Genomic DNA, 11,726 nt, shown 5'->3' with positions numbered 1-11,726 from the left:
CAAAGAAAAAAAAGAGAGCCGTAAGAAATGTGTGGAAGGCACACGCCATGGAGATAATATCTTCATATGAAATTAGCATATTCCTAATATCTTCAAAAATGAAAACTCAGTCTGCCAATGCCCAATGTTATGTATCATGTACAACAAGAGGCAAAAAGAAGTAAACTTGGTCAAGCAACCATTGGTTAGTTACAATCTTTTTGTTTCAAATGTTAGTTAGCACTTTTTTGTGTTTTTGTAGCAACATTTTTGTTTCAAACCCGTTTTAATGGAGAAAAAAAATTAGGAGTTGTTGTACGGAATTGAACACATGAAATGCAAGAATGCGTATAAATCCCAGTACTCAATTTAGAAATCGAGAAAGCTTAACACATAAATCGTACTTACTATTATACATTAATCTATACGATGATCCTTACTTACTTTACGTCTTCTCTAAAGCCTATATAAGTTTCGATTTTTCTTGGCTACGTATCCAAATTAAATCAACGTCAGGGATGAAGTGTTTTACTTGAATCATGAGAATGTTAAATAATTCATATTCACTGCTGTTGAAAAAAAAAAAATTCCATATTAATTGCTGACTTTGCTGAGTTGATGTGGACCCAGCTTACCACAATAAATATCCGTCCCTTGGAACAGTTCACAGTTCACACCATCCGAGAAACACACAATATCTTTGAGAAAAAAAAAAAACCCGGATAGTGTAGACATGGATTGCCAGGACGAGCAACTGGTGAAAAAAATATGCGATCTCTACGAAAAGATCTCAAAGCTCGAGAGTCTGAAACCATCCGAAGATGTCAATATTCTCTTCAAGCAGCTCGTTTCCACATGCATCCCACCAAACCCTAACATCGACGTTACCAAGATGTGTGACACAGTCCAAGAGATTCGACAAAAACTCATCAAGGTCTGTGGCGAAGCTGAAGGCCACTTAGAGCATCATTTCTCTTCCATCTTGACCTCTTTTGAGGACAACCCACTTCACCACTTAGACCTTTTCCCTTATTACCATAACTATATAAAACTCGGGAAGCTCGAATTCGATCTCCTCACACAAAACCTAAACGGCTTTGTCCCAAAGACTATAGCTTTCGTTGGTTCTGGTCCTCTTCCTCTCACTTCCATCGTTCTTGCTTCATCCCATCTCAAAGACACAATCTTTCACAACTTTGACATTGACCCATCAGCGAACTCGCTCGCTTCTCTTCTGGTTTCCTCTGATCCAGACATCTCACAGCGCATGTTTTTCCACAGTGTAGATATAATGGATGTGACAGAGAGCTTGAAGAGCTTCGACGTCGTGTTTCTAGCGGCTCTTGTTGGGATGAACAAGGAGGATAAAGTTAGAGTGATCGAGCATCTTCAGAAACACATGGCTCCTGGTGCTGTGCTCATGCTGAGGAGTGCTCATGGTCCGAGAGCGTTTCTTTATCCTATCGTTGAGCCGTGTGATCTCCAGGGGTTTGAGGTTTTGTCTATCTATCACCCGACAGATGATGTTATCAACTCCGTGGTGATCTCTAAAAAGCTCCCTCTTGTTGTTTCAACTGGGAATGCTAATGGTGGGAACTCGTGCTTGCTCATGCCCTGCAACTGTTCTAAGATCCACGCAAGAATGAACAAGAAGAAGAATATGATGATGGAGGAGTTCGGAGCCAGGGAAGAACAGCTTTCTTAAGAAGACGTTGTTTCTTAATTCGCCTTATCTAATTTATGTTTGTGTCTTTGTTTGTGTGTTGGTGTCTTTTCCTACATTGTTCTCTGGTTTGCTTGCTTTATAAGACTGTATTTTTTTCTCCCAGCTGGGCTGAAACAGAACATGACTCTCTTTGCCCTCCATATCCAACAAAAAAAAAAAAAAAAAAAAAAAAAAGAAGAGAATAAAACTGAGAATATTTAAAATTGGACTTGGGCTAGTAAAATAATTTTTAGAACTGTGAGGCCCGACCCGTTTCCATTTGTTTCTTGAGCAAAGAGTTTTCGTCTAGGCTTTTCAGTGTAAGAGGAGAGAAGAAACAGAACATAGGAAGCCATTCTTATTACGTTGCGTACTTGGGAGTTTCTGTGTCTGTTAATAGAAAATCTTTACCATCGAGAAGATGACCGTAAGTCGTCCGATCAGTCTAGAGTTTTTCAACCTTTCAATCGCTCTATGGTTTTTCTTTTCTTCTTCTGGGTTTGATAATTTTGATCCTTAATTTTTGGGGTGTTTTTTTTTTTTTCTCTCCACAGTTTACGATTCCGATTGAGAACGGGAATGAAGTGAAGAACGCTGAGGCTGATTCCCAAAGAACACTGTAAAAACCTCTCCTTAAGGTTCTCGAATCTGAGAGAATTTGGTTTTCAATTTTGTAAGTTTTTTGGTTTTTTGAAAGGTACCCGTATGTTACTGGAACCTCAGTGGTCGCTATCAAGTACAAAGATGGAATTTTAATGGCTTCTGATATGGGAGGTATACTCTTTGCCTAGTTCCAGCTCTCTAGTTGTTGGAATAAAGCCATTTTCTCTAGTGTTTCGCTTTTATGTATGCTACATTATGTCCATAAGTGTGCTTGCAATAGTAGTGCTGTTTATATAGATACATAAGAGAAAAGAAAGCAGAGTTAGATATGTAAAAGTTTATTTGAGCTTTGTTGCTAGCAATACTTGGAGAGGTATTTGAGTGCTCAAGTCTGGTAGTGAAACCGGAATTATCACATGGAAGAAGTGGCGGCTTTTATCATCAACATTACTTTTATCGTTAGCAAAAAGAAAAGGCTGTGCTCACTCACATAGCTACATTACTCTATAACCTTAACCCCATTATGAATTAGTGTAAGACCTTCTCTGCCGAATGGGTCAACAAATTGGAGAATATGCATGTGTATCTCTTCTAGAGTTCCAAACTTTTACTTAACTCAAAGAGTGTGATCTTGTTTTGTTGCTCTAGATAATGGTGAGACTGTTGCTTCAAATCAACTTTTGCTGTTCTTGCAGGTTCATATGGATCCACCTTAAGGTACAAGAACATCGAGAGGATGAAGGCTATCGGTAAGCATTCTCTTCTTGGTGCCAGTGGGGAAATCAGCGACCTCCAAGAAATTTTGCGCTATCTCGATGAGCTCATGTAAGAATGTGTTTTATACAGTCTTCCTTTTCCCTTGTTAACAATTCCTTCTCTGGCCATTCATTTTGAAATCTTTTTGTTTTCAGCCTGAATGATAACATGTGGGATGATGGTAATTCCTTGGGGCCAAAAGAAGTTCACAACTATCTGACCCGAGTTATGTATAATCGCCGGAACAAGTTCAACCCTTTATGGAATACTCTCGTGCTTGGAGGTGTAAAAAATGGGGAGAAGTACCTTGGAATGGTAACACCTAATGTTTTTCTTCTCTTTTTTTTTTGGTGTGGATTTGAACTTCTGATTGAATGTAACAGCTTGTTTTATTTGGATTTTATGATGCTCTCTAGGTCTCAATGATTGGTGTTAGTTTTGAGGACAACCATGTTGCCACCGGGTTTGGGAATCACCTAGCGAGGCCTATTCTTCGTGATGAATGGCGTGAGGACCTGAGTTTTGAAGATGGTGTCAAGCTACTGGAGAAATGTATGCGTGTACTTTTGTACCGTGACAGATCGGCTATCAACAAGCTTCAGGTCTGTTTAATTTCGTTGTTGTGTGAATCCATTGAATAGAGGATGAGATCAGATCATTGACCAGACCCGTTGTATTGGGAACTTTGCAGATAGCAAAGATGACAGAGGAAGGCGTGACGGTCTCTGAGCCATACTCGTTGAAGACATTTTGGGAATTCTCGGCGTTCACAAACCCAACAGTTGGCGCAGAAGGCTCCTGGTAATAACTGAAAAACAGGTTCTGTTGTGGAGATCTCCTAGACGGCTGTTTTCCATTGTGTGATGTTTGTTCTACGGTTTACACTGAAGTTGACTTCTGTGTTGATAAATTCCTGATTTAGAACTAAAGGCTTTATGAATACTTTCTTACCCATTTTAAATGGTTTTAATCTCCTACTTCCCCCCCTCCTTGGAAAATTGGAAATATTTCACGAATGAGCATGTTTGTGTTCCTTGGAGATTCCATAAATAAATGGTAAACGTATAATTTTAATCATTCGATGATTGTATATATTTAGAAAGTTATTATATACTCTTCTTAACAAAAAAAGAATGAAATGTGCAAATGAGCCAATAATTAAATTTTTTCTTTCTTGCGAATAATTATTTAAAAAACGTACAAAGGATTTCATAAATATATCATAGATAGACGAGAACAAAAAGAAAAGGAAAAAAGAAATCATAATTTGTTGTATATTCTAACACCAGAAATGGAACATTAGTAAGTTTTTTTTAAAGATTTCTAAGTCCAACGAAGCTTCAAGGCTGCCGGTTGTGAATTAATTTTAAGGTAAAGTCCGTCAGATCTGCCGATCCATTCACGTATCTGATTACATGCACCACCTTTAGGTCCTTTGTACGCTTCAAAAGTTTTTTTATATCTCAACCACAGTCCTTGCTGCAAGGTACAATTGAGTACCATTGGTTCCTTTGGAGTGTCTCCGAATTCAATGTCCCATTGTGTTTTGAATTCTAAGTTCTTGATGTATAACTTGCCGTTTTTAGCTTCACAACGGAAATGGAGAATTCTACCTGGACCGAGGTCGTTTCGAACAGTTAATTTGTTTTTCTTGCAACCATGCGCAAGAGTGCTGAGATACATAGCAATAATTAACATATATATTATGAAATTATTCATTTTTGTTTGGTTATCTAATACACTTTTGAAGTGGTATGAATGAAAAAAAAAAACAAATCAAAATGTAGTATTTATAGAAAACAATGTGTGGTAAACATTTATCAGTCATTTATTTATGACTTGTCATAGTTGAATTAGCTAAAGTTGACCCGGCTTAAATTCTGGCAAGAAGAGTACTTTGTGCCGGAACCCGGAAAAATATGATTTGACCAAATAGATCAAACCAAAAAAATTAACGTTACTGATTATAGCTCACCCAGTAACACTAAACGAAATCAAAAGTCTAACATCTAACAGTTTTTTTTTGTAACTGTATTATGTTAATAACGAGGAAATATATTTTCCCACCAAAACACCCGAAAATTATAACATAAATAATTTTACAACGATCAACAAAAATCTTATTGTTTTCAGCATGAATGATGACATAAATAACTTGGTAATAAAAACTATCATCCTTTCTACTTATGAAACTGAGGATCGTTTAGTTTGGGCATACACAGAAGATTCAACATATACTGTCAAATCGGGTTATTGGGTAGCAACGCATATTGAGATTGAGAATGAGGATATTATTCCACCAGCAGGTGATTTAGAACTCAAAAATGAGATTTGGAAACTAAATATTCTTCCAAAGATTAAGCATTTCTTATGGAGGGTCCTCACAGGTGCATTATCTACAGCAGACAGACTTCGGAGCAGACATATCAATATGAGTTCATTATGTCAACGTTGTTGTCAACATGATGAGACTATAAACCACGTGATTTTTGAGTGTCTCCACGCTAAAGCTATATGGAGATGTGCCGGGATATTACATTTTGATTCAAATGTTGCAGGTTTAGAAGCTAATATCCACACATTATTTAGAATATACCGTAATGGAGCAGGTTCGGAGGAATCTAAGCTGTTACCATTTTGGACTTGCTGGATTATTTGGAAGTCAAGAAATGAGTTCTTGTTTAGATCACGTAATACTCACCCAAATGACGATGCCGTAAGAGCTATAGATGCAGTACAAGAGTGGATAGATATTATGTCTGAAGAACAATCAAAGGTAACCTTCTTTGAGAGTGACAAGGTTTTGGACCGTTCAAGTTACTGGGAGGCACCACCAGATAATTGGTTAAAGTGCAACTTTGATAGTAGTTGGAAAGAAAATTCTGATACTACAGGTTTAGGGTGGATAGTTCGAGACCATAGTGGGAAACATATTTGCTCAGGAGCTTCCAAAGGTTCAACTGCGTTTTCTCCATTGCAAGCAGAAGCTATGAGCTTTTTATATGCGCTTCAAATGGTTTGGATAAAAGGTTGGAGATATGTGTGGTTTGAAGGTGATAATCTGCAGTTGGTAAACTTGATAAATCAACAAAGAAAACATGTTGAAATAGGCAATTTGCTTACGGATATTCGCTATTGGATGAGAAAATTATCAGAATGTTCTCTTAGTCATACCAATCGAGAAAGGAATTCTGCAGCTGATGCTTTAGCAAAGAGAAGCTTTCATCTTTTAGAATCTAGTTGTTGTTATTATATTCTTGCAGTTTGGTTACAGAACTATTTGTATTTCCCATATACTTTATAAAATAATAAAATAGCTGTTAAAAAAAAAAAATAACTTGGTAATAAACAAAAAAAAAATCAAATTTGTAGTTTTTTTTTTGGTAAAAAAAAAAAAATTTGTAGTTAATTTGATAATACTGTATGGTTTTTTTTATTCAATAATAAGATTTCAACTCGGGGTGAAAAAAATAAAAGTAAAAAAATACAAGTGTATTGAAATCAGTTCAAGTCACTGTAACAACTCTACGGCTTCGCTGTTTCTCGATTGGGCGGAGATATATAACTGCTCTCTTCCTTCATCTTCTTTTAACGCGAGAGAGAGAGAGAGAGAGAGAGAGAGAGAGAGAGAGAGAGAGACTCGTGTAGATTTGCATTTTTCTTAGATCCGTTCTAATCTAAAACCTCATCGACGTCGATTTTCTGAATCTCTCTGGTTGTTTGCGAACAGTGAGGAAGACGAAGAGATTGTTGTGGTTTTTTGCCTATTTTACAGAGGCTTTTCTAAATATCTGGGTTTAATGGTGGATTCTCTGTTTCCTCACATCGAAACCACCGGTAACAACGCGTCTCCGGAGTCGAGCCGGAAGAAGCGGAGGATATCAGAAACGGCGAAGGAGGCAGAGACAGAGGCTCGACGGATCAACGAAGAAAGCTTGAAGAGATGGAGAAGGAATCGTGTGCAGCAGATCTACGCTTTCAAGCTCGTCGAAGCTCTGCGTCGCGTTCGTCAGAGGTCAAACGACGACGCCGGTAAAGTCAACGGGAGCTCGGCGCGAGAGATACGCGAGACAGCGGATCGAGTTCTGGCCGCGTCGGCTCGCGGCACGACTCGGTGGAGCAGGGCGATCTTAGTGAGTCGCGTCCGAGAGAGGCTGAAGAAACACAGAAAGGCGAAATCAACTGGAAATTTCAAATCGAGAAAAGCTACGACGGAGACGACGACGAAGCGGATTAGATTGCCAGCGATTGAGAGAAAACTGAAGATTCTCGGCCGGTTGGTTCCCGGTTGCCGGAAAGTCTCCGTAACGAACCTTTTAGATGAAGCGACGGATTACATCGCGGCTTTAGAGATGCAGGTCCGAGCCATGGAGGCTCTCGCCGGACTTCTAGCCGCCGCTGCACCACCGATGACGTTGACCCGACTCTAACGGCGGCAGTTAGTTTGTCAGTTGTTTTTTTTTTTTTGTCGTAGTTTGTCAGTTGTTAAAATTAGCTTTTTAACCTTTTTACCCCTTCATTTGGCTGAAAGCTTTTTTTTGTTTGTGTGTCTACGCGATTTTAATTTATTATTCATGTATTTTATTTTGTATACATCACTTTTGTATCCATTTTGATCTTCTTTATTTTTCGAGAATCAATTTTTATCTTAAAAAGAAAGAAAAAGAAAAGCAACTAATTCTCGATTCCAAAATGTTAATACACATAAATTAATCCCTTTCAGACATAATTATACATACAAAGAAAAAACGAAAAAAAAAGATAAGAGAAGAACAACAGTTTATATTATTTGCAACTTGGAAGAAATTCAAAAATTGTTATACTTTATCAACAACAAAAAAAAGCGATATTCAAAAATGGAGCATGTGCGTAGATGGCCTAACGTGTGAAGAACACCCACCTTAATTTTGGGGCCAGTGGATATTGGACTCCATGTGATTCTCAAAGACTTTTCCAACGTTGAAGTTTATGAAATATTGAGTGATGTCAAAAAGTATAAGTTGCTCATAAGTCTTAATGCCCCCATAATTAAAACAAGTTTACAACTTTCATTTTATTGTAGACTAGTTGAATGTCGTCAATATTACAAAATATTTCACTAAACAATATATTAGAGTCAATTAAGAAGAATTATAATCGACGTATGTAAATATTGATTTTTGTTTTTTTTGTCAACAGGTAAATAATGTGATTATGGAATCTCTAAATACTAGCTAATGTAAGTAAGTTGTCAGAAAAAAATCCACTAGGGAGTTAACCAAGTAACATTGAAAGAAGTGTGAAGAAGCAAAAGGACCACAATTTTTGGCACCAAAACAAAGGGGAAACAACTCAACAAGTAAGATTGAGAGATGAGTCTGGAGGACGAACATCTTTCTTCCTTCTTTAAGACTCCCCACGTGTGCTCCTCCTTTTTACACCCAAATATGTCTTTCTTTCTTTTATGCATTCACACCTTTTTTTTTATGGGGGGTTTTATCAAATTAATGGCAACATGTTTGTGGGTCATTTGTGTTTTTTTCCTTCTTTTCTCAGAAAAAGAGTCATAAGATTTTAATCATTTTAATTACGATTCCGCATATTATCAAAAGGGAAACTTACGATAGTGCATCCAAATTTTATCACATTTGTGTGTGTATATATATTTTAAATACGGCTGGTCTAGTTATTGATATTAATGTTTTCACATGATATCGTTTGCACATAAAACGGGAATTAATAGATTGAGGAAACGAAATAGTAGAATACAAATGCATCGAATTCTAGCTATCAAACAAAACAAAAACAGAAGGAAAAAAAAAAAAAAGAGAAAGGGGAAAACGTGGAGTTGGCCATATGTGGCTAAAGGGGGTAGACCCAATGTAATCACATGCAACCATGTGACTCCAATTATGAACCTCATATGTGAATGTGGCCGAGGAGATGGCAAATTTTTCAAGAATAATCTCCTCTTTCTCCTTTTTCACTTCCTTCTTTGTACAACGCTATCTAGTATTTATAAGAAAAACAAAACATTTCCATTTATCATTCATAATAATCAGTTGGCAGAAAAGAAAAGTCATAACTGGATATTATTATCGTTACATTCCGTATATGGGGTAGACCATAACTCTAATTACGCCTTCATTAATCACATTATTTATAACAAAAATATTGAAACTACATGTCCCCTATCGGCTTAATTTACTGCATCTTTATTAAGTAGCATTTTACTGGTTCAACCGGCGGAAATAACCGGGTCCTCAAACTGGGATGGTTGAGTAGTGGGAACAATGGGCCCTATGACGAGAAGCAAACAAAACCCTTTTTGGACAAAATTTGACTATCAACAAATACTCATCCATATCTTTTCTTCTTACATATATAGATTATTTATACGTTTCTTATATGTAAAGGAATTTTGGTGTGGTGTAATGAGATGGAGGAACACATGGCAAGACGGCATGCACTGGCACATGACTTCGGCAGAGAGATTTCGTTGTCTTTGAACTGGCGCTCGTGTTTTTCTACATTTCCGCACGTGGTCTCAAGTCAACCATATCCACTTATTAACTCATAAAATTTTGTTGTTTGTTACTTGTATCACTATCAACATACGCATCCTTCCTTCATTTTTAATCACATTTAATTTCTACCAAAGTCTGAATATTAGATCGTTATGAATTTCTTGCATCCAGTCACGTCTTAGAATTAATTACGTATCATCTTTACGGATTTAATTTTCCTTCATCATGGAACATTGACAATTTTAACCTGCAACTTTTATTTCAAGCTTAAACGGAGTAAATACGGAAGCAAAGGAAGTCGACAATGTTAATGGACCGCTCGAAACTCGTCCAGCCAGTAGCCTAATAAGAAGCTACGCAAGCGAGCGTTGACCTCCCTTTAGTTTTAGGAACTCTTCCTCATACCGAACAACTCTTCATCGTCCATGAAACCTGAGAGATAATCCTTCATAGAAGCTTGCCCTACTTCCCTATCAATTTCAATTAGTCCTCTTTTTTTGGTCAAGTTTTACAAATCTTAAAGATATATATGCATGGTTTATCAAGTTGAGTCTGATGCAATATATATAACTGATTCTTTAACGAAACCTGAACAGTTAACCCAAATTTTCTTTTCGTGATGGGACCCATAAATAATCAAACGCAAGTCTCTCGATTTGTGTTTTCCAGATATAAGTGCTGAAGAGGCGATCGACTAAGATCATGACTAATTAGAGAAGATCCATGCATCGAGCTTATACTTGTTGTAATCTCATTGCCTGCTTTGATTTCAAACAAAAGACTGTAGAAGGATGAAGAAACAAGAGTTCTTTTGATATTTTGGAACTTTTGTGTTTGTTTGATGCAAACCACTAGGCTCTCTTACCGTATATATCAAATTTTACGGAAGATGGTTTTTATTCCGTATCTAAGAAATGTATTTGTTTCTGCAATTACCTTTTCCGTACGAAACTAGCTAGGAATCGTATCTATTATGCGAATAATTAAGAGAAAAGTCCGTAATATAGTCAAATTTAATTTGTATAACAGCTCTACAGCTAGAGAAAAATGTTTAATATTTTACATTATCCGAAACCCAAAATCAATCCAAGTTCTCTCGTGGAAACTTTATTTTTTTTTCAAAAGATTTCAGCATTGTTGAAAAAATTAATACGGTTTCTCTGTTTAATTTTTGGTCTTTCTTGTGTTAGTTTTACTTTGATTTTTGATTACCTTGCATATGAAAGAAATTACTTATCAAGTTATCATTTCAGACTACCCATTTATATTCCACATAAAGGACTTTGATAATGTGACAACAAACCCCTTACGACCATTCCTTTCTACCTTCTGGTTATAATGTGGCAACTAGATGGAATCATGAACATTTCAAAATGATTGATCCAGTTTTCATATAAAAAAGTTTAGTTAGGTTCCGCATCAGAGTGTGGTAGACGAATCCATAACAAGTTCCTAACATATACCAGATCATCCCAACTGACAGTTGGCTGACGTACAGTGGGATCTTAATTAAGTTCTCATACCTGAAACTGCAACAGTGAGCAGAGATCTTAAATTCATACATGGGATGGGACTGCAATGAGAAATGAAATTGTAGATTAAAAAAAAAGAAGAAGTTAACACCAATTAAGAGAGTTACTAACGAAACACTGGACAACGATACATATGTAGAATTTTTCATAGTGGAAAATGTCAACACATACTCTTTTTTGACGAGAAAGCACAACCAAAAAGAAAAACCTAATTAATTACTGTTAAGAACAGGCTAGTACTTTACTAGCTGAATCTGATGGGAGGGATGAGATTTGCTGCTTGGTAAGAGGCTGTCACAGAAAACAAATCCCATTAGAAGAGCAGATTTTTTTGTCTTTTTCTAGCTTAATAGAGAGTAGCTAAGCTAAGCTATGTGCCTATGTCCATTGTCGTTTCTTATGAAGAAATGTAAAACTATAAGATTTTCTGCACTTGCATGCATGAGTAATTCTCTTTCTCTCTTCACTCGTCTTAATTATTCAGGCGGGTCCTTCAAAAAGACAGTTCACTCGGGTTATAACGCTGACGACATTTCATCCAATACTATACTTGCATGGGCCAAAATTCATTATTACCTAACTTGAGTTTGAAAATCTTTTTTTTTTTAATTTAAGATATCGTGTATTCCAAGCGACATCATTTTG

At 36.7% G+C, this 11,726-nt stretch overlaps 3 protein-coding genes across 3 annotated transcripts; all 3 read left to right on the top strand.

The window, feature by feature from the left end:
* Positions 1-649: 649 nt before the first annotated feature.
* On the top strand, positions 650-1,821 carry LOC18993952 (nicotianamine synthase 3). The gene has a single exon (XM_006417530.2). It carries the CDS (start codon positions 713-715, stop codon positions 1,682-1,684), a length of 972 nt encoding a protein of 323 aa, XP_006417593.1. The 5' UTR covers positions 650-712; the 3' UTR covers positions 1,685-1,821.
* A 49-nt stretch (positions 1,822-1,870) lies between these two features.
* LOC18993951 (proteasome subunit beta type-4) lies at positions 1,871-4,020 on the top strand. Its single transcript, XM_006417529.2, has 7 exons — positions 1,871-2,111; positions 2,239-2,303; positions 2,382-2,458; positions 2,983-3,112; positions 3,199-3,358; positions 3,460-3,645; positions 3,735-4,020. Exons 1-7 carry the CDS (start codon positions 2,106-2,108, stop codon positions 3,846-3,848), a joined length of 738 nt encoding a protein of 245 aa, XP_006417592.1. The 5' UTR covers positions 1,871-2,105; the 3' UTR covers positions 3,849-4,020.
* A 2,624-nt stretch (positions 4,021-6,644) lies between these two features.
* LOC18993949 (transcription factor bHLH149) lies at positions 6,645-7,677 on the top strand. The gene has a single exon (XM_006417527.2). It carries the CDS (start codon positions 6,844-6,846, stop codon positions 7,471-7,473), a length of 630 nt encoding a protein of 209 aa, XP_006417590.1. The 5' UTR covers positions 6,645-6,843; the 3' UTR covers positions 7,474-7,677.
* Positions 7,678-11,726: the final 4,049 nt, after the last annotated feature.

The sequence above is a fragment of the Eutrema salsugineum genome, unplaced genomic scaffold (genome assembly GCF_000478725.1).
Source record: "Eutrema salsugineum unplaced genomic scaffold, Eutsalg1_0 scaffold_5, whole genome shotgun sequence".
Classification (NCBI taxonomy): Eukaryota; Viridiplantae; Streptophyta; class Magnoliopsida; order Brassicales; family Brassicaceae; genus Eutrema; species Eutrema salsugineum.
This window is presented reverse-complemented; position numbering and strand designations above follow the sequence as displayed.

Coding starts and splice junctions, on each gene's coding strand:
- LOC18993952 (XM_006417530.2), top strand. CDS start 713: ATGGATTGCCAGGACGAGCAACTGGTGAAAAAAATATGCGATCTCTAC.
- LOC18993951 (XM_006417529.2), top strand. Junction 2,304..2,381: donor GCTGATTCCCAAAGAACACT/GTAAAAACCTCT, acceptor GTTTTTTGAAAG/GTACCCGTATGTTACTGGAA. Junction 2,459..2,982: donor AATGGCTTCTGATATGGGAG/GTATACTCTTTG, acceptor CTGTTCTTGCAG/GTTCATATGGATCCACCTTA.
- LOC18993949 (XM_006417527.2), top strand. CDS start 6,844: ATGGTGGATTCTCTGTTTCCTCACATCGAAACCACCGGTAACAACGCG.